At 42.5% G+C, this 22,296-nt stretch overlaps 2 protein-coding genes and 3 pseudogenes across 5 annotated transcripts; 1 reads left to right on the top strand and 4 right to left on the bottom strand.

Annotated features, from left to right (window-relative positions):
* Window positions 1–1,106: 1,106 nt before the first annotated feature.
* Window positions 1,107–9,668, bottom strand: LOC143004110 (heterogeneous nuclear ribonucleoprotein Q-like). 4 transcript variants are annotated; one of them, XR_012963934.1, is made up of 12 exons: window positions 9,528–9,668; window positions 8,790–8,976; window positions 7,543–7,661; window positions 7,182–7,403; window positions 6,826–7,002; window positions 6,397–6,532; window positions 6,074–6,279; window positions 5,780–5,929; window positions 5,493–5,614; window positions 4,888–5,269; window positions 3,149–3,243; window positions 1,107–2,799 (listed from the first exon to the last, which is right to left on the bottom strand). XR_012963934.1 is itself a non-coding variant. In XM_076154998.1 (11 exons), the coding sequence occupies exons 1-11, from the start codon at window positions 9,528–9,530 to the stop codon at window positions 3,202–3,204; spliced, it is 1,746 nt and encodes a 581-aa protein (XP_076011113.1). In that variant the 5' UTR covers window positions 9,531–9,668; the 3' UTR covers window positions 1,107–3,201. The 4 variants fall into 4 exon arrangements, 3 of the variants coding, with proteins under 3 accessions (XP_076011113.1, XP_076011114.1, XP_076011112.1); XM_076154998.1 differs by having other exon boundaries at window positions 1,107–3,243; XM_076154999.1 differs by having other exon boundaries at window positions 1,107–3,240.
* A 392-nt stretch (window positions 9,669–10,060) lies between these two features.
* On the top strand, window positions 10,061–12,681 carry mrps10 (mitochondrial ribosomal protein S10). The gene is made up of 7 exons (XM_076155028.1): window positions 10,061–10,161; window positions 10,260–10,312; window positions 10,847–10,916; window positions 11,093–11,232; window positions 11,321–11,429; window positions 12,181–12,270; window positions 12,391–12,681. Exons 1-7 carry the CDS (start codon window positions 10,090–10,092, stop codon window positions 12,460–12,462), a joined length of 606 nt encoding a protein of 201 aa, XP_076011143.1. The 5' UTR covers window positions 10,061–10,089; the 3' UTR covers window positions 12,463–12,681.
* Window positions 12,682–14,538: 1,857 nt separating this feature from the next.
* LOC143004064 (hypoxia-inducible factor 1-alpha-like) lies at window positions 14,539–17,059 on the bottom strand (annotated as a pseudogene).
* A 278-nt stretch (window positions 17,060–17,337) lies between these two features.
* On the bottom strand, window positions 17,338–19,858 carry LOC143004062 (hypoxia-inducible factor 1-alpha-like; annotated as a pseudogene).
* A 124-nt stretch (window positions 19,859–19,982) lies between these two features.
* Window positions 19,983–22,234, bottom strand: LOC143004050 (hypoxia-inducible factor 1-alpha-like; annotated as a pseudogene).
* Window positions 22,235–22,296: the final 62 nt, after the last annotated feature.

The following is a 22,296-nucleotide window of genomic DNA, read 5'->3' as shown; positions in this document are numbered from 1 at the left end:
ATGACAGCTGTTTACACAGCTGAATTTATTTCTTAAATTATTGATATGGATGAAGAAACAAGAGTTCAATGATAATTCAAGTAACAGTAAAATACATGATAGAAAAATTAATAATGTATGGAAATAGATTGTTTACCGGTACCAACTTTACAAAATGCAGTAATGGGAAAAAGAACTGGACAAAGCTTCATTATATGTGCCAGGTATTCAAAATATGTTATTAGAATTTTATGAGACCATTTTAGAGGTAGTGGAAAGTAGGATAAACACTTTGTAACAATCAGACATGGCAACCTTGAATCCATCCACGCCGCTTCCGGTCATGGATTCATGTTTTTGTCGGAGTCACTAACGAGCACTTGTTGATATTACAGAAAAAAACTTAATTCATTAATTATCTATACGCTGCATCAAAAATAGATGTGAATGCAGGGATAATAAAAACAATGTTGAATGTTGTTAGTTTTGTTTTCCATCAGTCACATTCAAGTCTATGATTAATAAAGTTGTGCTGTCTGACTTGCATAATTGCAGTATAGGTGTTTGTAATAACGCAATCACTGAAGGTAACCGCCCACTTTGGGAGCACAGGTGTGATTAATACAAAAGTGGCCAACTACCTTCTAAACATTACATATACATTACATATTATAAACAATATATTTGATTGCCAAATAGGTAAACATTAGATGTGTGTATTACATAGATTCTTCTTCTTTTTAGTACTAACTTAGTGGTAAATTTGGTCAGAACCTGCTTCTTTTAAAGCCTGCATACGTTTAAGTTCACCTTCTTTGATCAAAGTTGTCAAAGTTTTTTTAATTAAAAAAATGCATAAAGCTTTCAGGTACAAGTTTATGAAGCCACACTAAAATACTCTCCAATTTAGCTTTCAGCTGATTGGATAAAGCCATTGAATTTCTTTACTTTGGTGAATTAAAATATAAATAACTCAATGTACAAGAATAGAGAAGACAGCTATGGTACTAACAAAATTGATAATGTAATCAATGTTTATCACAAACATAGGTGACCTAAATGTAATATTATATTTACAAGAAGTTACAATATGAATGTACAATAAATACACAAGACGGATCAAAGTCAAATGCTTTATTAGAAAAATAACTTTTACTCACTTCACTGTACAGTATAAAACAATTTATTTGCAAGAATGCAAACACACTTGTTAGCCAGAAAACAAATCATGTTTTTGACCTGTAACGTCCCACAAAATAAACATGATACAGCTGAGTAAAGCAAGGAGTACAAAAGATGGCAAACCTTTAATCTGGCTCTTTGAAAAAAAAAAAAAAAAAAAAAGGATAGACAAACTGCGCTATTGTGTTTGAACTGGAAACTGCTAAACATTCAATAAATTCATTTAATGGGAATAAATCCTATGTATTGTGTAAAGATGTGTTCAATTTTAGGGGGGAAATCCACCCTCTGGCACATTTGAAAGAAGCCATATATATAAATTATGGATGCTCAATGCATTCCTGGAGTTTTGCGATAAAGCAATTGACACTTTTGTTGAAGCAGTTAATTTAACTTCCACTTCTTTGAGTGATTTCTTATAGTTGCCAGGAAAACAGTATTTTCCATAATTTCCATCAACAGTGAATATGGAAAAATTGGCGTTTCAAACTAAATTTCTCCATGAACAATTGTCTTATTACAGATGTATCCCTTACAAAGACACAAACTGTCTTACAGATGCATTGCTCTATGTGTGCATTTTGTTTGACTGTTTTATATTTAGGGGAAAGAGAATTTGTACTAGATATTAATTTGACCACAGCCTTTTGCCTTAAATTCAACTTACACTCTATTTGTACACATGGGTTGCATAGTACTACTTATGTGAACTAAATTTCCAATTTTAAAGTTAACTTATTTGACTGAATTAAACACTGCATTCCCAGAAATGCAGAGAACATCACTAAACACACTTAAAAGTGCTCCTTTAAATGCTTTAAAACACTTTGGTTAGTTTTCTGGTATGTGTATTGCTTTTTCCTTTAGGGCAATGTGACATCTAACTAGTTTTAACTTGACCACTTTACTCTATGAGATACTTTCCCACAAACACAATGACACGAAAACCAGTCAACAATGTCACACATCAAGAAATGTAGTCATGCATTTACAATAAAAAATATTCCATGCCATTAGTGTTCCGAGTGATTCCCAAACTTTTAAGGACCAGGGAATTCTTTTTCTAGATTTGCATGGGGACCCAAGACGTCGACAGACATTTGTGTTGTGTACTAACAGAGTTGTTTATGCAGCATACGCAGACATCTTAAGACTTGAAGCAAACATCATTCCACTGATGGCTACAAACTCAAAAGGCTTCCCAATCCAGGAAGAAAAAGGAAGACTGGTTCCTCCATTAAGAGGTTGACGTTTCCTGGCATTAAAATATTTGAACACTGAAAACAAAAACAGTAACTACATCATCACTCAGGTTTACAGACAAAAGGGTTGTTCGGGCTCTTTTCAGGAGGATCAACCAACATGCTCAGTGTGGCAGTAGCCTAACACCAGGTCATCTTTAAAACTCAAGCGACCCGATGGTGCGTGTGTCCATATTTACGAGGCGCTGGGGTCGGAGGAGTCAAAACCTGCCTCAGTTTCCTCAAGTACAAAATGGGACAGAGCCGGCAAGCCCCTGAAACTGAGGTAGTCAATTAACCCTTGGGTGGTAGCTGAAGCTCTCAAAAGAAGAACTCATTTCCTGAAGTGCCCGACCTTCAACAGCGGGTGATCACACCATGGTGACAAACATTTTATCTGTGATAATCATAGATCATCATGTCAAGTACCATACACAAAAAACAAAAGTAGCATAAAGCGGCACCTGAAACCTAGACCAAAAAGTGCAAAGGCATTTCCAGAGGGATGTCCAGCCTAAGTGTTACTTAGTCTCAAAATGACATAAGGGAAGGGGGGGGGGTAGGGGCAGTGGGGAGAAGACAAGGGATACTTCGAAATTTAAATAAAACAGTTTAGTATTAAATAAGCAAGCTCAGGTTTTGCTCTTCTGATTATCTTCAAATGTGGCAGTTTCTGGGGGGGTGGGGGGGGAGATCAGCTCCTCACAGGCTGGATTAACTTTAAGACCAGAGTCAGTTCACCTTACCATTTCCATCCACTGGCAGCCTGCAGTGTCTAACGCCACACGGTGGTCAGTCTTCATAGCGACACATCGGGACCGGCCTCGACCCCTTTTCCCTGCTAGTCAGGTAACAAAAGGAAGCAATTAGAGAATAGAAAACATGATCACATTACAGCTACACACATCTACTGTTTTCTGTCTCTTGCACACGCACGTCAGTAAGACAAGTGACTGAGAGGGAAAACTGGCATACGCAAGAAGCAAATGTTTTTTGCATACATTAGAAGCCAAACGGTTTAAAGCAGAGTTAAAGACTAGCACGCCCACATACTTAACATGCACATGTCAATGCCTTCAACAGGATGACAAGCAGATTGGCCTTGTCGGATCTTAAAATCAGATTGTCTTGTTAAAGAGTGGATTTGGAACTTGTAAAGGACAAGTAATAGGAGCCATTACTGTATAAGCCATCTGAACACACACTACAAGCAAGTCATGCATGCCAGTTATTTCCACAAGAATCACAATATTAAGCATGCAAGATTAGTATCCAGGCCTTCAACAGCTAGGTAGATCCTTCTGGGACAAGGAAAAGCTTTACTTTCAAAAGGCAAGAAATCAAATTGTGCTTTTACTTCCCCCTATCAGGAGCAAAACAAGAGTTGTTTAACAGCTCTCGGGGGGGGGGCAGGGCTTACTCTTTACACTGCATCAACTGTGAATTTGGGACACCAATTTGTTGAACAGTTTTGGATGAGAAACTCTGGGATGAAGTATGTCACTACACATACAGAGCACTTGAGATGCCAAGAATATATACGGTGATTTGGAATTTGATGGCATGCAAGGTGACACTGTAGCATGTGGCCAACATTGGCAAACCTTAGGTCCATTTTCTTCCACAAGGAGTCTTAAATTTGAAGGCAATTTGAAGAGAGAATTTGCCGAAACATGAATTTGCAACACAATTTGAGGTTTTGTACACGTGTGCGTGTATGTTTATTAAAGCAGACAAACAGCAAAGAATACAAGCCAAAATGTAAAGCCAAAAAATAGGACTCTGTCCTTTTTTTCTTTTCAATAACAAGACACGCATTACTTTGAGACAATACAAATTGTTTTTTCATTTGTTTTAAATACATGTTTAGACATATGCTTTGTTGCCGTTAGCTTCTTAAAACATGATAACCAGAACTTCTAAAAACATACATAAAGCTATAGCCAAATAGACAGCGAGCACATCATTGCATCTAAAAAATGTTTTTCAAAACTTGGTAATGGAAAATCTTTTACGACCATCTTTTTAAAAAAAATAATGAAAGAAAACCAGTTCGCCAGAAACAGGTGGGAGTGTGACTAATGTTTGAGTCCAAGCGGATTATTAAAATATGTACAAAGATATCTTGCCAGATGTCACCAATTTTGAGATAAACAAAAAAAACAGGCAACCGTATGGGATTTAGGGCCAATCGGATCAAGTCCCTAAGTAAAAACAACAAAAATAAACAATTAACACTTAACAAAGCCCTAATGTTCTACTTCCATTGTTGCCCAAAAGAATCCTGATAAAACTCCTGGTTGTCAGATTTGTAACCAGAATAGTTACCAGAATGATCACCACCTTGGAGCGGTTGCTGAGCAATGGGTTGAGAGCCCCAGTTCTGATTATTGGTCTGGCGACGCTTGGAATCTGGCTGGTTGTACCCATCAGCTTTGCGCTTTCCTCCTACATTTCCACCGCGGCCACCCCGCGTACCACGTACCCCTCCACGCCCTCTCGGCTGCACGCCTCCTCTTGCACCTCGTCCGCCTCGGCCCGGTCCGGGCCCGCCGCGCTGAGAGAAGCCGGCCCTGCCCCGAGGTGGCCCCGCGCCGCCGCGTCCTCTCGCCGGGGAAGAGCCGCCCCTGGAGCCTCTGCTGCCGCCGCGCCCTCGGCTCGGCGCCTGGAAGTCGTCGTACCCGTAGTAGGGGTCCTCGTAGCCGCCACGGTAGTTGTGATAGTCGTAGCCATAGTAGTCATAGTAGTCCTCATAGCCATAGTAATCGGGGGGGTAGGAGTAGCCACCACGGTTGCCACCCCTGCCCCGGCCTCTGGCAGGAGGAGGCATGTGGGAAGGAGGAGGGTAGTAGTAATAGTCATCATACCTGACAACAGCAGAACACAACATTAAATACGTCATTTTTGTTTCATACAATTTATAAAACTAGGCGTGCTGAACTATGACAGGATTGCAATTTATCTCTCGAGGAAATTACTGGGAATGTTGAACACTTAATCCTCTGTTAGTGTTTAAACACCAGGCATCCAAATACAGGGCAACACAGAAGGAAAATACTGTCAAAACAAATTTGAAAGTTAATTTCTTACATATGTGTTTTTTGTAATTGTCTCTGTGCCTTTCGCTCCTTCCTCCTCTGATCTGGAGGTTTGGCAAAAACAATCTCAATCCTTTCTCCTTCCAGTTCCTTCCCATTCATTTCCTCCAATGCCTGAGAAAGGGAGCAAGTCAAAGGCGTTTCGTTGAGAGAAATACGTGGAGCAATATTTACACAGGAAAGCGAATAACAAAAGGGTAAGACAAAAGAATATTTGTTGTGAAAATTCTCAAACCCACTTGGCATGCTTACTACCTTTAGATATGGTTGTTACAATACCTTAACGGCGCCGTCTCGCTCGTCAAAGTGAATAAAGGCATAGTCTTTCAACTTCTTTACTCGCTCCAGTTTTCCAAACTCGCTAAAGGTTTTCTCTAAGATTTCCTCTGTAACGCCATTGGAAAGGTTCCGCACAAATAAAACCTTCACCTGTAAACATTGGCAGAGAGGGTGATCAGATTACCTTCCAACAAGTTTAGACGCCACAGACAAGAATGTTACCAATTTTCAATTACTTGATCAATGGCGAGCCACTTCTCTGCCTGCTCTTAAAGAGAGAAAACCAATGCATACCTTTGCCATGACCTCTGGGTCAGGGTCCTCAATGGGATCGGCCCACTCCACTGTCACTACATTGCCCCAGACCTTCACCTTGCCGCTCATTAGCCGGCGCCTGGCCTGTGCAGCAGATTTGTGGTCTTCGTATTCCAGAAAGCAAAAGCCCCGGTTCTTCTTTTTGTCATCCGGTTGATGGTAGAGAATGACATCACTGAGGCCCTCTGTTGGCATTTAGAAAGTCAAGGCATAAGTGCTTCCGAGACGGCAGAAACTAGTTCATCGTTTTGGAAAGATATGAATTCACACGGCTGAGTTACCAACCGACAGAAGTGTGTTACCTGTGACTTTAGAAAACTCCTCTACAATCTGCTCCTTTGTTTTACTTTTAGGAATGGAGCCAACAAATAGCCTGTTGTTGGCAACAGATATACACACACCAATGTGCTTGCCAGGGCGAATCTCGTGATTATTATACTGCAGGAAGAAAAAGAATTCTATTATGCACATACGTCGCTCTCAAGAGCAGTTCGAATTGCGAGCAAGCTGCAGTTTCAGTGTGTTACAGAACAGCGTGGGATATTTTCAGCTAGAAGGTACAGTGAAGTTCACCCTAAAGTGTTTCGCTTGTTGGTGGTTACTTATTGAGGTACTTTGACAACTTTAAAAAGTTATTGTTCCAAACGAAATTGATTGATGTCGATGGCTTACAGCTGAGGTCTGTCAGAAGACAAATTTGACATTTTCAACAATGCAAAACATAAACATACCAGCTTCACAGCCTCTTGGGCTGCTTCTTTAGTGCAGAAAGTGACAAAAGCATAGCCCCTGTTCAGGCCGCTCAGTGGGTCCATCATTAGCCTCAGGTCCCAGATAGGCCCCGCCTTCTCAAAGAGGGGAACCAGCTCATCTTCAAACAAATCACGGGGAATCTTTCCAACAAATATCTGAGAGGATTGAAAAGAAAATGAAACTGATTAAAATCTTCTTCTGATCCATTTTCTGAACAGAAAGCAGATACTAACACTTAACCACTCTTAACATGTTTTGTTGTGGAAAAAACACTGGCACAATCTATTTAGACAATTATATTTACTGCAGGCAACCCAACATGATGAAGTAGTACCTCTGTTCCAACTGTAGGTTGGGCACCTGAGTACACAGACTCTGGTGGAGGGCCACCATACTTCCGCTGGCCTGTTGTTACATCAAGTGTGTAGTTGGTTCTGTCAAGGAGTTCTTTGATTTTAGCCTCATCGGGCCCTTTAGTGGAATCTGAAACTTTCGTCCCTTGTTTCTCCCTCTGCCTGTAAGTCTTCATTACTCCACAGAGAAAGGCACTTTTGTTCTGCAAGACGGAGCAGTTGTGTTTCAACATGACATTCACCAGATGATAGTGGGAAACATCACCAATTAAGCCATCATCAGCTACATTCAACAAAACTAGATTAGAATTCTTTTAAGGTATAAGACCAGTATGAACTTACTTGCACGTGTGACAGGTCGCTCTCTTTGAACTGAACCAGTACTTGCAATGCTCCCTCCTCATTAAATTCTTTCAAAGCTTCGATGGCTCTTTCATCTAGGTCACTATGTGCTACCAGGCCTGGGGGTGAATACAAACAAACACGTCAAGGTATCTTAAAAAATAATTATAAAAGGACAATCACCTTTGTTCATCCAAGCAGCTTGCCGTGAAACAGAACAGGTGCAGTCCTTTGTGCAGTTAAATTGCAAATGCATGACATCTGCTTGTTAATCTCGACAGAATCTTATTGAACTGAGGAAATAGGTTTCACTAAAATTACATTTCATTATTGTGATACTCAGGGATGCATCGAGAGTTGACAGACCAAAACACAGCTCAATTTCTATTCAAAAGCTCTCCTCCTCTTTCTATTGCCACCACTTGTTTGGGAAGTGGTGGCAATAGAAATAGTGCATTTCACACTTGCACAACAAACACACAACAAAAGTATTACAAATTATGATACATTTAGATAGATATCCCCCTGCACACGCATGACTGCAACAGATAGCTTTTTGATCAAATGTCAATTTAACAGGATTTTGGATAGGACCAGTATGGCCCCAAGAGCAAATAAACTGCCACACAGCTACACCATCGCTTCTGCATATGCCACAGTACCAGCGATGTCAAACAATCAAACACGAAGCCTTTTGGTCTGCACCCATCCTTTCAGCAATTTAATTCTCACTTTAAGTGAATAAAGAGTCAAATATAACAGTGGAATACGAGTTGTATTGATCCAGGAATGGGAAATTTGACTTGTTTGGTTCGATCTTTAGTGTGGGCCAAATGCAATCACCCACAACAGCAGCAGCAGGACAGCACTACCAGAAACACTACAGAAGACCCAAGCTTTAGCTGACCATTTGGCAGTATCCAAAATAAGCAGTATTAATTAACAACAAACATAAACGTGTAGCATACGCAACTGTCATAAAGTAAGACGGATTGTGAGACTGTGCAAGCATGCCTTACAACAGCAGAACAACAACAACTTCCCTACAAAATGCTCCTTGTTGTTAAAACATAAGAAATTGTATAGGGTACAGTGGATTGCGTTCAATAGACCAATTCGTGTATTTAGAATCTGGGGAATAAGATACTTAACATTTATCTCAGTAAACATCACAGCATGCAACATTCTCATTCATACATGATTCCTCAAAAGCGAAGAAACCGAAGGCAAAACAAACTTCTGCTTACCAGCCACGAAGAGTTCATCCAGCTTTTCAGCAACCTTAGGAGGTAATCCTGCATCCAGTAAAGCCTGGAAGTGTTCCGACTGTGTGGCCGGTGTAGTGGTGTCCATGGGCTCCTCTGTACCCTCCGTACCCTCCGTACCCTCTGTACCATTCCCATTTAAATGGTCTGTGGCCATGTCTTCAGACATCTGTGCAAACCAGGTTAGAGCAACATTACCACCACTTCAGGTACAAGAGAGGCAATATTACGGGGTTGGCGCCATCGGTCGGGACTGGACACGGTTCGCCACATGAAACGATGGCTGGAATGTATCCGTGGATTAGATTCAATTCTATTTCACACCTATGAACCAGACAGCTATAAACAATACACGGCTGTCTTTGTACTACTCAATAAATAAACACAAAGGCCATACATGCCAACTACCCCAGCGTCTTCGACTCGTGCACCTCAGGCCCTAAATCATCGCCGGGCGCGTGGAAGTGTTACTTCAAAGCGTGCAGGGTTAACTTCCCAAATCACAGCAGGTTAAAACCACACGTGCAGCAAGCATGCAACATATTAAAGGACAGGATATGCCTTTAGTCAATTTCCGGTTAATAACAGACAAATTCTACCAAAATACCGGCTAGCCATTTTGCTAATAGCGAGCTTCAACTAGTGTGCGTTGAGCAAATACTGTACAACGACTGCATCATATCCATTCGGCGCACAGCAATGTCCTCGGTATGTACATACCATGCGAGCCGAAGGTTGAGTGCACGATGCAGACTCGCCGAATTAAAGGTGCAACAAATAACAGAAAATATACGCGCCGGTCCGCTCGCTTGGTCCTTTACTCCCGGTGAAATAAAATGGCGGCGACGTAACGTCGCGAGCTCTGGTTGTCGCTTGCGTGTACGGGGTTTCTTTTCCTATCTCTCACGGGCTGCCAAGCGTTCTCCTCCTTCTTCTACATATTTAATGGGAGACCCATCACCAATTAACTCATGATGGTCTCAATTTCAGGTAGTATAATAACAATAATAACAATAATAACAATAATGATAATAATACATATATCATTTAATAATTTGTGTTTTTGGTGTTCGGATTTAAAATTTCACCTCTTTTAAAATATTTTATAATATATCTTCCTGCTCACGATAAACACTCCAGTTCAGATGGTGGCGGTTAAGCACCAAATAGCTGATTTGCCAACCGCCAATATACAGTAAGAAGAAGTAGTTGACGCAGCCAGGCCACACGGGGGCAGCATCGGGAGAGTGACTCGTTCCTGCCCCCCACACTCTTTGTGAACATGGCGGCGCTCATGACACTCGGGCGAGAGTTTTTCTCATTGACAGGGATGCTTGCTGGCATTTCACACTTGGTACATTACAAGCAATTTGTTTGTTGGGATTCTGCATCAGGCAACTCACTATTATCTGTAAATATGTAAGTTATCTGACGCATGTTTGTTATTTCCAGGGAAGAAAAGGCTCGTGCGTCTGTCGGTGTCATAGGAAATGTCCTACAATCCGGTAAGTAGTCACTCTTTGTGACACATTATTCAAACTATTACGTGATTGCTCGCTTCCCTGACTGTTACCAGGCCGACTTCTGTTTCACTAAAATGTCACCCTACTAACATGAAGTTTGTACTGCCAGCCTGTAGAGGGCGCTGTGTCAAGGAGGCGGCTCTAACCAAACATCTCACTTCCGCTCTTTTTGTATTTGCTTAAAGATGTAGTAATCATTTAGTATTATGTTCCTTTCGCAGATGAAATAAATTAGATATTCATGCTGGAATAGAGTATTTAACAAAGTATAAGTTTCAAACAAGTTGCAAACAAAGCCGAATACAGTGAAAAGTGTGATTGTTAACTTCCTGCTCTATCTGTAAAATCAACATTTCCATAATTTTCAAGGCCTTGTTTGAACTGTAGAGGCTGGGCAGAAATCTGAAGACTTAGAACGCTGATTTCTACGTTGCCACCAGAAATCGAAAATAATAATGTTTTGTTAAATCCGCTTACGAAGCCGGCAATTGTGATTGTTTGTCTCGGTCTCTGCAGGTCTCATCTCCCATTGACATCAAGTTCCTGCTTCCACACTGCAACTGTATTTTCCTCCACAGCTTCTTCAGTGAGTTTTCACCTAAACTTAAAAGTGTTTTTATGTTAAGAGCATTTTGAACAGTAAGGGCTTATTCTGGGATGTTGTAAAAATAAGTTGTAATTGACTGGAGGAGCTTTAAATAAATATACACAAGTGATGATTTTGCAGCAGGAGATTGTTTCTTACATCTTCTTTCTTCTCAGATCACTGTCACAGAGGAACCGGACTCGCTTCTCCAGAAGGTGTCGCTGCTGGTCAAAGGTCATGACAGGGCCGTCCTGGACAGTTACGAGTTCTTCGCCACCACGGCCGCCAAAGAGCTGGGCATCACTCTCGACAAAGTGTGAGTCTCAGGAGAGTTTGTTAGTTGTACTGTGGTGGTTGTGGTTCATTGCATTACCTTTCATATCCTTTATGCCTCCCTCATCCAGTCACGAACCACCCAAGATTATGGAGCGATTCACACTCCTGAAGTCTGTCCACATCTTCAAAAAACACAGGGTCCAGTATGAGATGAGGACACATTACCGCTGCATTGAGGTGAGGAACTTTAGATTGATTTGCACAAAGTCCACCCCAAATAACTGTGTGGGCGTCAGGAGTCTCAGCACCCAGTCCAATAACACTGTTAGGTTGCTATAATCTGACTCTTCCACTCTCAGTCGCGTCTAATTCCTTCATGCATTTCTTAAGTGACATTCGTTCCCTTGCTTCCTAGACACACAGAAACTCACTATCTCCTCTTTTCCCTTGACCTCTTTTTGAGTTTTTCCTCTTTTCTTTAATCTGCTCATTTTCTATTGTATCATCTAATGCAGTTATTCTTTTTCTTCTCCACATACAGGTGCATCTCAATTAATTAGAATATCCTGGAAAAGTTCAGTTATTTCAGTAATTCAATAAAAAAAAGTGAAACTCTCATATATTATAGATTCATTACACACAAAGTGAAATATGTTTCAAGCCTTTATTTTGTTTGTGTTTGATTATGGCTTACAAGCTCATGAAAACCAAATTCAGTATCTCAGAAAATTACAATATTGTGGAAAAGTTCAATATTGTAGCCTCACAGTGACTCTAATCAGCTCATTAACTCAAATCACCTGCTGAGGTTTCCTGAGCCTTTAATCATGGGGAAGATACCATGACCTCATTTAACAAGATGCACCTGTGATTGGTAGTTATTCATTGATAGATAGACAGAAATGGTTGTAAATCAGTGTTTAGCTGTGCTGTGTGTGTGATAACAAAGCAGAGATGACCGTTTTAATGTGTCTTCCTTGTTCCATAGCTGTCCCACATTACGGGCTGCACAGCTCAGGTGTACCTGGAATACATCCAGAGGAACCTGCCTGAGGGCGTGGCCATGCAAGTGACCAAGGTGAGGCGCTGTAGAGGCAGTTGTACACAGAAAGAACACCCAGACCTCATTGTTAGTCTGTATTATTGGGTGACAATTGGAACTATTCCCTCTAATGGTTTGCTTGCTTGCTTGTGTCAGACCGCCATGGAGAAGGTTCCGGAGCACATCCTTGAGCCGATGTGGAAGGACGAGCCCAGTGCTGCACAGTGATGACAGTGTTGTGGCTCAGTAGGAAGGAGATGATTTTTATGGACTGTTCATCACTCAGAATGAAAGAGAAACACTGTTGGCAGTATGAAGATCAACACAGAAGAAATAGAGCAGAAGAACATCAGCATGTCAACATAGTAATGTGTGTGTGTGTGTGTGTGTATCAGTATTCACTCAAATTGTTGTACAAATACATGTAAAATAAACATATGAGAAGATACCTCCTTGTGATTGAATTGAAATCTAAATGGATGTCAGGGCCATAACTGCATAAAGGAGGACAGAAAGACGAGCACACATGAAGTTCATCTCTAAGCATTTATTGAGCAATCATGTAGCAATGACTCAACAATCATTCAGTAACATTCATTCACTGTATGTGATACTTATTAGATCATTTTTTTTTGTTTTACCTGATTTGAAAGAACACTTTCATTTTCCACTGCTAAAAGAGAATCTCTGGGGAGGAGGATTAGGGCACAAGAGGAGGCTCACCTTTCCAAGTGAAGCGCTGCACTTCGGGTGTCGCATCGCTGGTGAAGGAGGAGGAAAGATTTGAGGAATGGCTGGTAGTGATGGGCGATACCAGATTTTTTGATTGGTTACCCCAATAAAACACATGACAAATACTGGCAATTTAAAAAAATTAAATGTGTATTTTTCACAACATATGAGTCGTAACAAATGACATTACTTTATTTTTACACAATGTAACCTTAGTAGTTTAATTGCTACCATTAATGGACAAAGATGTCCTCTTAAAAAAACATAAAAATAATATTTTTTATATATTTTGATCAACTTCAGTCCTGATTATGACAGTTAGAATATTTTAAATCAAATATTTGGTATTTAGTATCAAAACTGAAGTGGATTAAATTATTTATGTATAAAAAGAAGGTTACACAGTGTAAAAATATAATGAATATGTGGTTTGTGCTAAGTAAATAATTTATGTCTAAGTTTGGTGTGTCATTAACATTTAGATGTAGTTATTTATAGTAATATTGTTGTAAATGTTATCAAAGCTATTGGCACCATAAGAAAGAATGTGTGTGCTATGAATAACCTCCTTGCATGCCCCACTACAGTTGTCATTATAACCCGGAATGCCCAACCCCTTAGTTACAGAAAAAATAATAATAATAATAATAATTCTGCGCAGGACCGGAAGTGGCGTAATAGAATGACATCACTTCCGGACCTGCGCAGACCCCGATTGAATCTAAATGTTACACATTTAGTTAACAATTAACATTATTATACTGACCACCATTAACTGAGCAACTCACAAACGCTACTTAAGAACCGGTTCCCATCAGGGCTGCGTTCTCTCTCCTCTGCTCTTCTCCTTATACACCAACGCCTGCAGTCATGTGTCGGTCCAGCTCATGAAGTTCGGGGAAGACACCACGCTCATTGGACTCATCTCTGATGGGGACGAGTCCGCCTACAGGCGGGAGATTGGCCGTCTGATGAATTGGTACAGGCTGAACAATCTGGAGATTAATGCTCTGAACACAAAGGAGATGGTTGTGGATTTTCCGGACTCAACGCAGCCCCGCCCGCTATCATTCTGTGTGACTCCCCAGCTGACACCGTGGAGTCCTTTCGATTCCTGGGATCCATCATCTCCCAGGACCCCGGGCTCAACATCAGCTCCCACTTGCTGAAGAAGTTCAACCTGCCAAAGACAATGATGGTGCACTTCTACTCTTCCATCATTGAGTCCGTCCTCACCTCCTCCGTCACAATCTAGTTTGCACACAAGTAAAATATGAATGAACTATGTACAGGAACACACTTACAGTAATGTATTAAAGAGGCATGTACTGGACTGTTACACAATTCAATGTATTTACCTCAGACTGATAACTGTTAAATGGAGAGAACATTCAGACCACTCAAGGTTTAAACAATAAGGTTATAATTGTGGAGTAAACACATTTGTTAAGAACAAGTACAACAACATACAAGTACGAGGAAAATAAAATAAAAGGCTTGATATAAATTGCTGGTAATAGTTTTCTTTTTAAGAAAACAAATTGTGAGACTTTAGCTTACAATACATTGCTGTCAACAGCCAAGTGCACAAGCGGCAGCCAAACTAAGGTCAGACTCATACAGATACATAAATAAGGGGCGGGGCCTTAGAGAGGGACTGACAACGTTGGGGAGAAACTGTAGTGTCCAGTCTGGTCCAGCAGTGAGCAGGCTGAGCATCGACTCAGTTAACATGGTCCAGAGCAGCAGCAGCTCCTCTCCCAGCCGGAGGTACTGCCGGCCCTGCAGGGGGGCGTTGACCGTCGCGGGTGAGGTGCGGCAAGGTGAAGAGGGAGCTGCTCTCTGACGTGCTGCCCAGCAGACGACTCGCCCAATCTATAAGAGATGAAAACACAGATCATCACTGTGATTCTTCAGAGCTTTGCTGAAACATCTAAAGCGTTGTCAGGACGATGGGTTACTTCACTAGTGGGCGGTAGAAGCATGGTCCGATGGGAGACTGCAGCCGGTGCCTCTGACTCGGAGAACTTCAAAATCTTCTTCTGCTCTTGTTGGTCGTTGAGCAATGCTCCCTGGGGAAAACATCAAACACAGAGGCTCAAACCCTGCATGTGTAGATGTAAAGCCTGATGTGTGAACAATGTCTGGCTCACCTGTCCAAGAATTTCAGACTGTTTCCTTTTGCGCTGTAGGTTCTGAGCTGCCAAGGTCCTGAGTGACGCTTCTTTGTTTAACTATGACACCCTGCAACACAGTAACAGTGACTTAGCAACATAAATTAGATCTGCCGCAGGAAATGCAGTAAAGTTTGTCGACACATACTTTACCTCTTAGCGATCATTGCGGCTGGATCGGGAGCATCCATCGACTCGGGCGGCGCCTTGCCGGTGATGCTGCACGACTGCCTTGTCCGCTGAATGGCGAGCTGGGATAGGAGCTGTGCACCGCCTGTGTGCTGTGAGCAGAAGAGCTTTCAATAGATGTGAGTGATCCACACGACATGGGCTCCTCCGGTGTCAGGCTGCGCAGCTGGAAGTCATCGTCCATGGGGATGTGGGGAGCCAACATGTCCAGGTCCAAGCCTTCCATTGCCTTTGAGACACAGACAAAGATACAATGAGTGAATGAGCGATGAGGAAACCTTCCCTACATTAGATCAAGGATGTCCTCAGTTCAGTCGTCTTAATCGTAACATACCTGTGTGGTGACTGGCGTCCTAGGTTGTGTATCAATGGCAAACAGCTTCTCAACCAAGTCTAGTTTGAAATCTGAGCTCATGTCTGAGTCCATGGGGAAGCAGAGGTCCTGTCGGCCTAAAGGGCAGAGATGCACAAGTTAACAAATTAACACGTTAACAAATCTGTAAACAATCTAAACAATCTAAACAATCTAAACAAATCTGTAAACATGCTAACCTGTTGGCTGGAGAGCCATCATGACCCTGTGGATCAGGATGCTGTGAGCCACGTCCGGGAACATCGGGTCTCTCGGCTTAAACTCGGCAACAATGCTGGAGTGAAATGACAGACACACAAAGCGCGTCAAAGCTGATGGTGAGATATTGTGCAGCTCAGCCACCAGACGGCATGACTTCTAAGCATTTACCTCTGTGTCAGCGTCAGCATCATCACACCGATGTACCGCCGCTTAGTCCCTGGGTCACCGAACCACCAACCCTGGAAAATGTAAAGAAAAAAGACAGATGTCAGCAAAATGATCCGGCTTTATGCCAAAGCAGAGAATTTCAAGCTCAACATGCCACATGAAATAAAATAAATTTAATGAAAATAGTTATTTAAATGTAATTTAATCTAATAAAAGAAATTTAACTTAACACAAGTTAATACAATATATTAAATAAAATTCAAATTAAAAACATTTAAATACATTTAATTCAAGTTATAAGTATATAAATAAATAAAAATAAAACAATGACATAACATTTTCTCCTTTGGATTTAGACCCTAAACACACGCCGTATTTACAGGTACACGGTACTAGACCGTCACGTAGCAGATATGTTTATGTTGTAGAGCAGGGCATGGATCAATGGTATTATACTGACCACCATTAACTGAGCAACTCACAAACGCTACTTAAGAACCGGTTCCCATCAGGGCTGCGTTCTCTCTCCTCTGCTCTTCTCCTTATACACCAACGCCTGCAGTCATGTGTCGGTCCAGCTCCTGAAGTTCGGGGAAGACACCACGCTCATTGGACTCATCTCTGATGGGGACGAGTCCGCCTACAGGCGGGAGATTGACCGTCTGATGAATTGGTGCAGGCAGAACAATCTGGAGATTAATGCTCTGAACACAAAGGAGATGGTTGTGGATTTTCCTGACTCAACGCAGCCCCGCCCGCTATCATTCTGTGTGACTCCCCAGCTGACACCGTGGAGTCCTTTCGATTCCTGGGATCCATCATCTCCCAGGACCCCGGGCTCAACATCAGCTCCCACTTGCTGAAGAAGTTCAACCTGCCAAAGACAATGATGGTGCACTTCTACTCTTCCATCATTGAGTCCATCCTCACCTCCTCCGTCACAATCTAGTTTGCACACAAGTAAAATATGAATGAACTATGTACAGGAACACACTTACAGTAATGAATTAAAGAGGCATGTACTGGACTGTTACACAATTCAATGTATTTACCTCAGACAGATAACTGTTTAATGGAGAGAACATTCAGACCACTCAAGGTTTAAACAATAAGGTTATAATTGTGGAGTAAACACATTTGTTAAGAACAAGTACAACAACATACAAGTACGAGGAAAATAAAATAAAAGGCTTGATATAAATTGCTGGTAATAGTTTTCTTTTTAAGAAAACAAATTGTGAGACTTTAGCTTACAATACATTGCTGTCAACAGCCAAGTGCACAAGCGGCAGCCAAACTAAGGTCAGACTCATACAGATACATAAATAAGGGGCGGGGCCTTAGAGAGGGACTGACAACGTTGGGGAGAAACTGTAGTGTCCAGTCTGGTCCAGCAGTGAGCAGGCTGAGCATCGACTCAGTTAACATGGTCCAGAGCAGCAGCAGCTCCTCTCCCAGCCGGAGGTACTGCCGGCCCTGCAGGGGGGCGTTGACCGTCGCGGGTGAGGTGCGGCAAGGTGAAGAGGGAGCTGCTCTCTGACGTGCTGCCCAGCAGACGACTCGCCCAATCTATAAGAGATGAAAACACAGATCATCACTGTGATTCTTCAGAGCTTTGCTGAAACATCTAAAGCGTTGTCAGGACGATGGGTTACTTCACTAGTGGGCGGTAGAAGCATGGTCCGATGGGAGACTGCAGCCGGTGCCTCTGACTCGGAGAACTTCAAAATCTTCTTCTGCTCTTGTTGGTCGTTGAGCAATGCTCCCTGGGGAAAACATCAAACACAGAGGCTCAAACCCTGCATGTGTAGATGTAAAGCCTGATGTGTGAACAATGTCTGGCTCACCTGTCCAAGAATTTCAGACTGTTTCCTTTTGCGCTGTAGGTTCTGAGCTGCCAAGGTCCTGAGTGACGCTTCTTTGTTTAACTATGACACCCTGCAACACAGTAACAGTGACTTAGCAACATAAATTAGATCTGCCGCAGGAAATGCAGTAAAGTTTGTCGACACATACTTTACCTCTTAGCGATCATTGCGGCTGGATCGGGAGCATCCATCGACTCGGGCGGCGCCTTGCCGGTGATGCTGCACGACTGCCTTGTCCGCTGAATGGCGAGCTGGGATAGGAGCTGTGCACCGCCTGTGTGCTGTGAGCAGAAGAGCTTTCAATAGATGTGAGTGATCCACACGACATGGGCTCCTCCGGTGTCAGGCTGCGCAGCTGGAAGTCATCGTCCATGGGGATGTGGGGAGCCAACATGTCCAGGTCCAAGCCTTCCATTGCCTTTGAGACACAGACAAAGATACAATGAGTGAATGAGCGATGAGGAAACCTTCCCTACATTAGATCAAGGATGTCCTCAGTTCAGTCGTCTTAATCGTAACATACCTGTGTGGTGACTGGCGTCCTAGGTTGTGTATCAATGGCAAACAGCTTCTCAACCAAGTCTAGTTTGAAATCTGAGCTCATGTCTGAGTCCATGGGGAAGCAGAGGTCCTGTCGGCCTAAAGGGCAGAGATGCACAAGTTAACAAATTAACACGTTAACAAATCTGTAAACAATCTAAACAATCTAAACAATCTAAACAAATCTGTAAACATGCTAACCTGTTGGCTGGAGAGCCATCATGACCCTGTGGATCAGGATGCTGTGAGCCACGTCCGGGAACATCGGGTCTCTCGGCTTAAACTCGGCAACAATGCTGGAGTGAAATGACAGACACACAAAGCGCGTCAAAGCTGATGGTGAGATATTGTGCAGCTCAGCCACCAGACGGCATGACTTCTAAGCATTTACCTCTGTGTCAGCGTCAGCATCATCACACCGATGTACCGCCGCTTAGTCCCTGGGTCACCGAACCACCAACCCTGGAAAATGTAAAGAAAAAAGACAGATGTCAGCAAAATGATCCGGCTTTATGCCAAAGCAGAGAATTTCAAGCTCAACATGCCACATGAAATAAAATAAATTTAATGAAAATAGTTATTTAAATGTAATTTAATCTAATAAAAGAAATTTAACTTAACACAAGTTAATACAATATATTAAATAAAATTCAAATTAAAAACATTTAAATACATTTAATTCAAGTTATAAGTATATAAATAAATAAAAATAAAACAATGACATAACATTTTCTCCTTTGGATTTAGACCCTAAACACACGCCGTATTTACAGGTACACGGTACTAGACCGTCACGTAGCAGATATGTTTATGTTGTAGAGCAGGGCATGGATCAATGGTATTATACTGACCACCATTAACTGAGCAACTCACAAACGCTACTTAAGAACCGGTTCCCATCAGGGCTGCGTTCTCTCTCCTCTGCTCTTCTCCTTATACACCAACGCCTGCAGTCATGTGTCGGTCCAGCTCCTGAAGTTCGGGGAAGACACCACGCTCATTGGACTCATCTCTGATGGGGACGAGTCCGCCTACAGGCGGGAGATTGACCGTCTGATGAATTGGTGCAGGCAGAACAATCTGGAGATTAATGCTCTGAACACAAAGGAGATGGTTGTGGATTTTCCTGACTCAACGCAGCCCCGCCCGCTATCATTCTGTGTGACTCCCCAGCTGACACCGTGGAGTCCTTTCGATTCCTGGGATCCATCATCTCCCAGGACCCCGGGCTCAACATCAGCTCCCACTTGCTGAAGAAGTTCAACCTGCCAAAGACAATGATGGTGCACTTCTACTCTTCCATCATTGAGTCCATCCTCACCTCCTCCGTCACAATCTAGTTTGCACACAAGTAAAATATGAATGAACTATGTACAGGAACACACTTACAGTAATGAATTAAAGAGGCATGTACTGGACTGTTACACAATTCAATGTATTTACCTCAGACAGATAACTGTTTAATGGAGAGAACATTCAGACCACTCAAGGTTTAAACAATAAGGTTATAATTGTGGAGTAAACACATTTGTTAAGAACAAGTACAACAACATACAAGTACGAGGAAAATAAAATAAAAGGCTTGATATAAATTGCTGGTAATAGTTTTCTTTTTAAGAAAACAGAAATTGTGAGACTTTAGCTTACAATACATTGCTGTCAACAGCCAAGTGCACCAGCGGCAGCCAAACTAAGGTCAGACTCATACAGATACATAAATAAGGGGCGGGGCCTTAGAGAGGGACTGACAACGTTGGGGAGAAACTGTAGTGTCCAGTCTGGTCCAGCAGTGAGCAGGCTGAGCATCGACTCAGTTAACATGGTCCAGAGCAGCAGCAGCTCCTCTCCCAGCCGGAGGTACTGCCGGCCCTGCAGGGGGGCGTTGACCGTCGCGGGTGAGGTGCGGCAAGGTGAAGAGGGAGCTGCTCTCTGACGTGCTGCCCAGCAGACGACTCGCCCAATCTGTAAGAGATGAAAACACAGATCATCACTGTGATTCAGAGCTTTGCTGAAACATCTAAAGCGTTGTCAGGACGATGGGTTACTTCACTAGTGGGCGGTAGAAGCATGGTCCGATGGGAGACTGCAGCCGGTGCCTCTGACTCGGAGAACTTCAAAATCTTCTTCTGCTCTTGTTGGTCGTTGAGCAATGCTCCCTGGGGAAAACATCAAACACAGAGGCTCAAACCCTGCATGTGTAGATGTAAAGCCTGATGTGTGAACAATGTCTGGCTCACCTGTCCAAGAATTTCAGACTGTTTCCTTTAGCGCTGTAGGTTTCTGAGCTGCCAAGGTCCTGAGTGACGCTTCTTTGTTTAACTATGACACTCTGCAACACAGTAACAGTGACTTAGCAACATGAATTAGATCTGCCGCAGGAAATGCAGTAAAGTTTGCCGACACATACTTTACCTCTTAGCGATCATTGCGGCTGGATCGGGAGCATCCATCGACTCGGGCGTCGCCTGGCCGGTGATGCTGCACGACTGCCTTGTCCGCTGAATGGCGAGCTGGGATAGGAGCTGTGCACCGCCTGTGTGCTGTGAGCAGAAGAGCTTTCAATAGATGTGAGTGATCCACACGACATGGGCTCCTCCGGTGTCAGGCTGCGCAGCTGGAAGTCATCGTCCATGGGGATGTGGGGAGCCAACATGTCCAGGTCCAAGCCTTCCATTGCCTTTGAGACACAGACAAAGATACAATGAGTGAATGAGCGATGAGGAAACCTTCCCTACATTAGATCAAGGATGTCCTCAGTTCAGTCGTCTTAATCGTAACATACCTGTGTGGTGACTGGCGTCCTAGGTTGTGTATCAATGGCAAACAGCTTCTCAACCAAGTCTAGTTTGAAATCTGAGCTCATGTCTGAGTCCATGGGGAAGCAGAGGTCCTGTCGGCCTAAAGGGCAGAGATGCACAAGTTAACAAATTAACACGTTAACAAATCTGTAAACAATCTAAACAATCTAAACAATCTAAACAAATCTGTAAACATGCTAACCTGTTGGCTGGAGAGCCATCATGACCCTGTGGATCAGGATGCTGTGAGCCACGTCCGGGAACATCGGGTCTCTCGGCTTAAACTCGGCAACAATGCTGGAGTGAAATGACAGACACACAAAGCGCGTCAAAGCTGATGGTGAGATATTGTGCAGCTCAGCCACCAGACGGCATGACTTCTAAGCATTTACCTCTGTGTCAGCGTCAGCATCATCACACCGATGTACCGCCGCTTAGTCCCTGGGTCACCGAACCACCAACCCTGGAAAATGTAAAGAAAAAAGACAGATGTCAGCAAAATGATCCGGCTTTATGCCAAAGCAGAGAATTTCAAGCTCAACATGCCACATGAAATAAAATAAATTTAATGAAAATAGTTATTTAAATGTAATTTAATCTAATAAAAGAAATTTAACTTAACACAAGTTAATACAATATATTAAATAAAATTCAAATTAAAAACATTTAAATACATTTAATTCAAGTTATAAGTATATAAATAAATAAAAATAAAACAATGACATAACATTTTCTCCTTTGGATTTAGACCCTAAACACACGCCGTATTTACAGGTACACGGTACTAGACCGTCACGTAGCAGATATGTTTATGTTGTAGAGCAGGGCATGGATCAATGGTATTATACTGACCACCATTAACTGAGCAACTCACAAACGCTACTTAAGAACCGGTTCCCATCAGGGCTGCGTTCTCTCTCCTCTGCTCTTCTCCTTATACACCAACGCCTGCAGTCATGTGTCGGTCCAGCTCATGAAGTTCGGGGAAGACACCACGCTCATTGGACTCATCTCTGATG

This window comes from Genypterus blacodes, unplaced genomic scaffold (genome assembly GCF_046128005.1).
Source record: "Genypterus blacodes isolate CSIRO-AG114 ecotype Tasmania unplaced genomic scaffold, CSIRO-AGI_Gbla_v1 ptg000064l_1, whole genome shotgun sequence".
In the NCBI taxonomy this organism is placed as follows: domain Eukaryota; kingdom Metazoa; phylum Chordata; class Actinopteri; order Ophidiiformes; family Ophidiidae; genus Genypterus; species Genypterus blacodes.
Note: the sequence above shows the minus strand (reverse complement) of the source record. Positions and strands in the feature narration are given on the sequence as shown.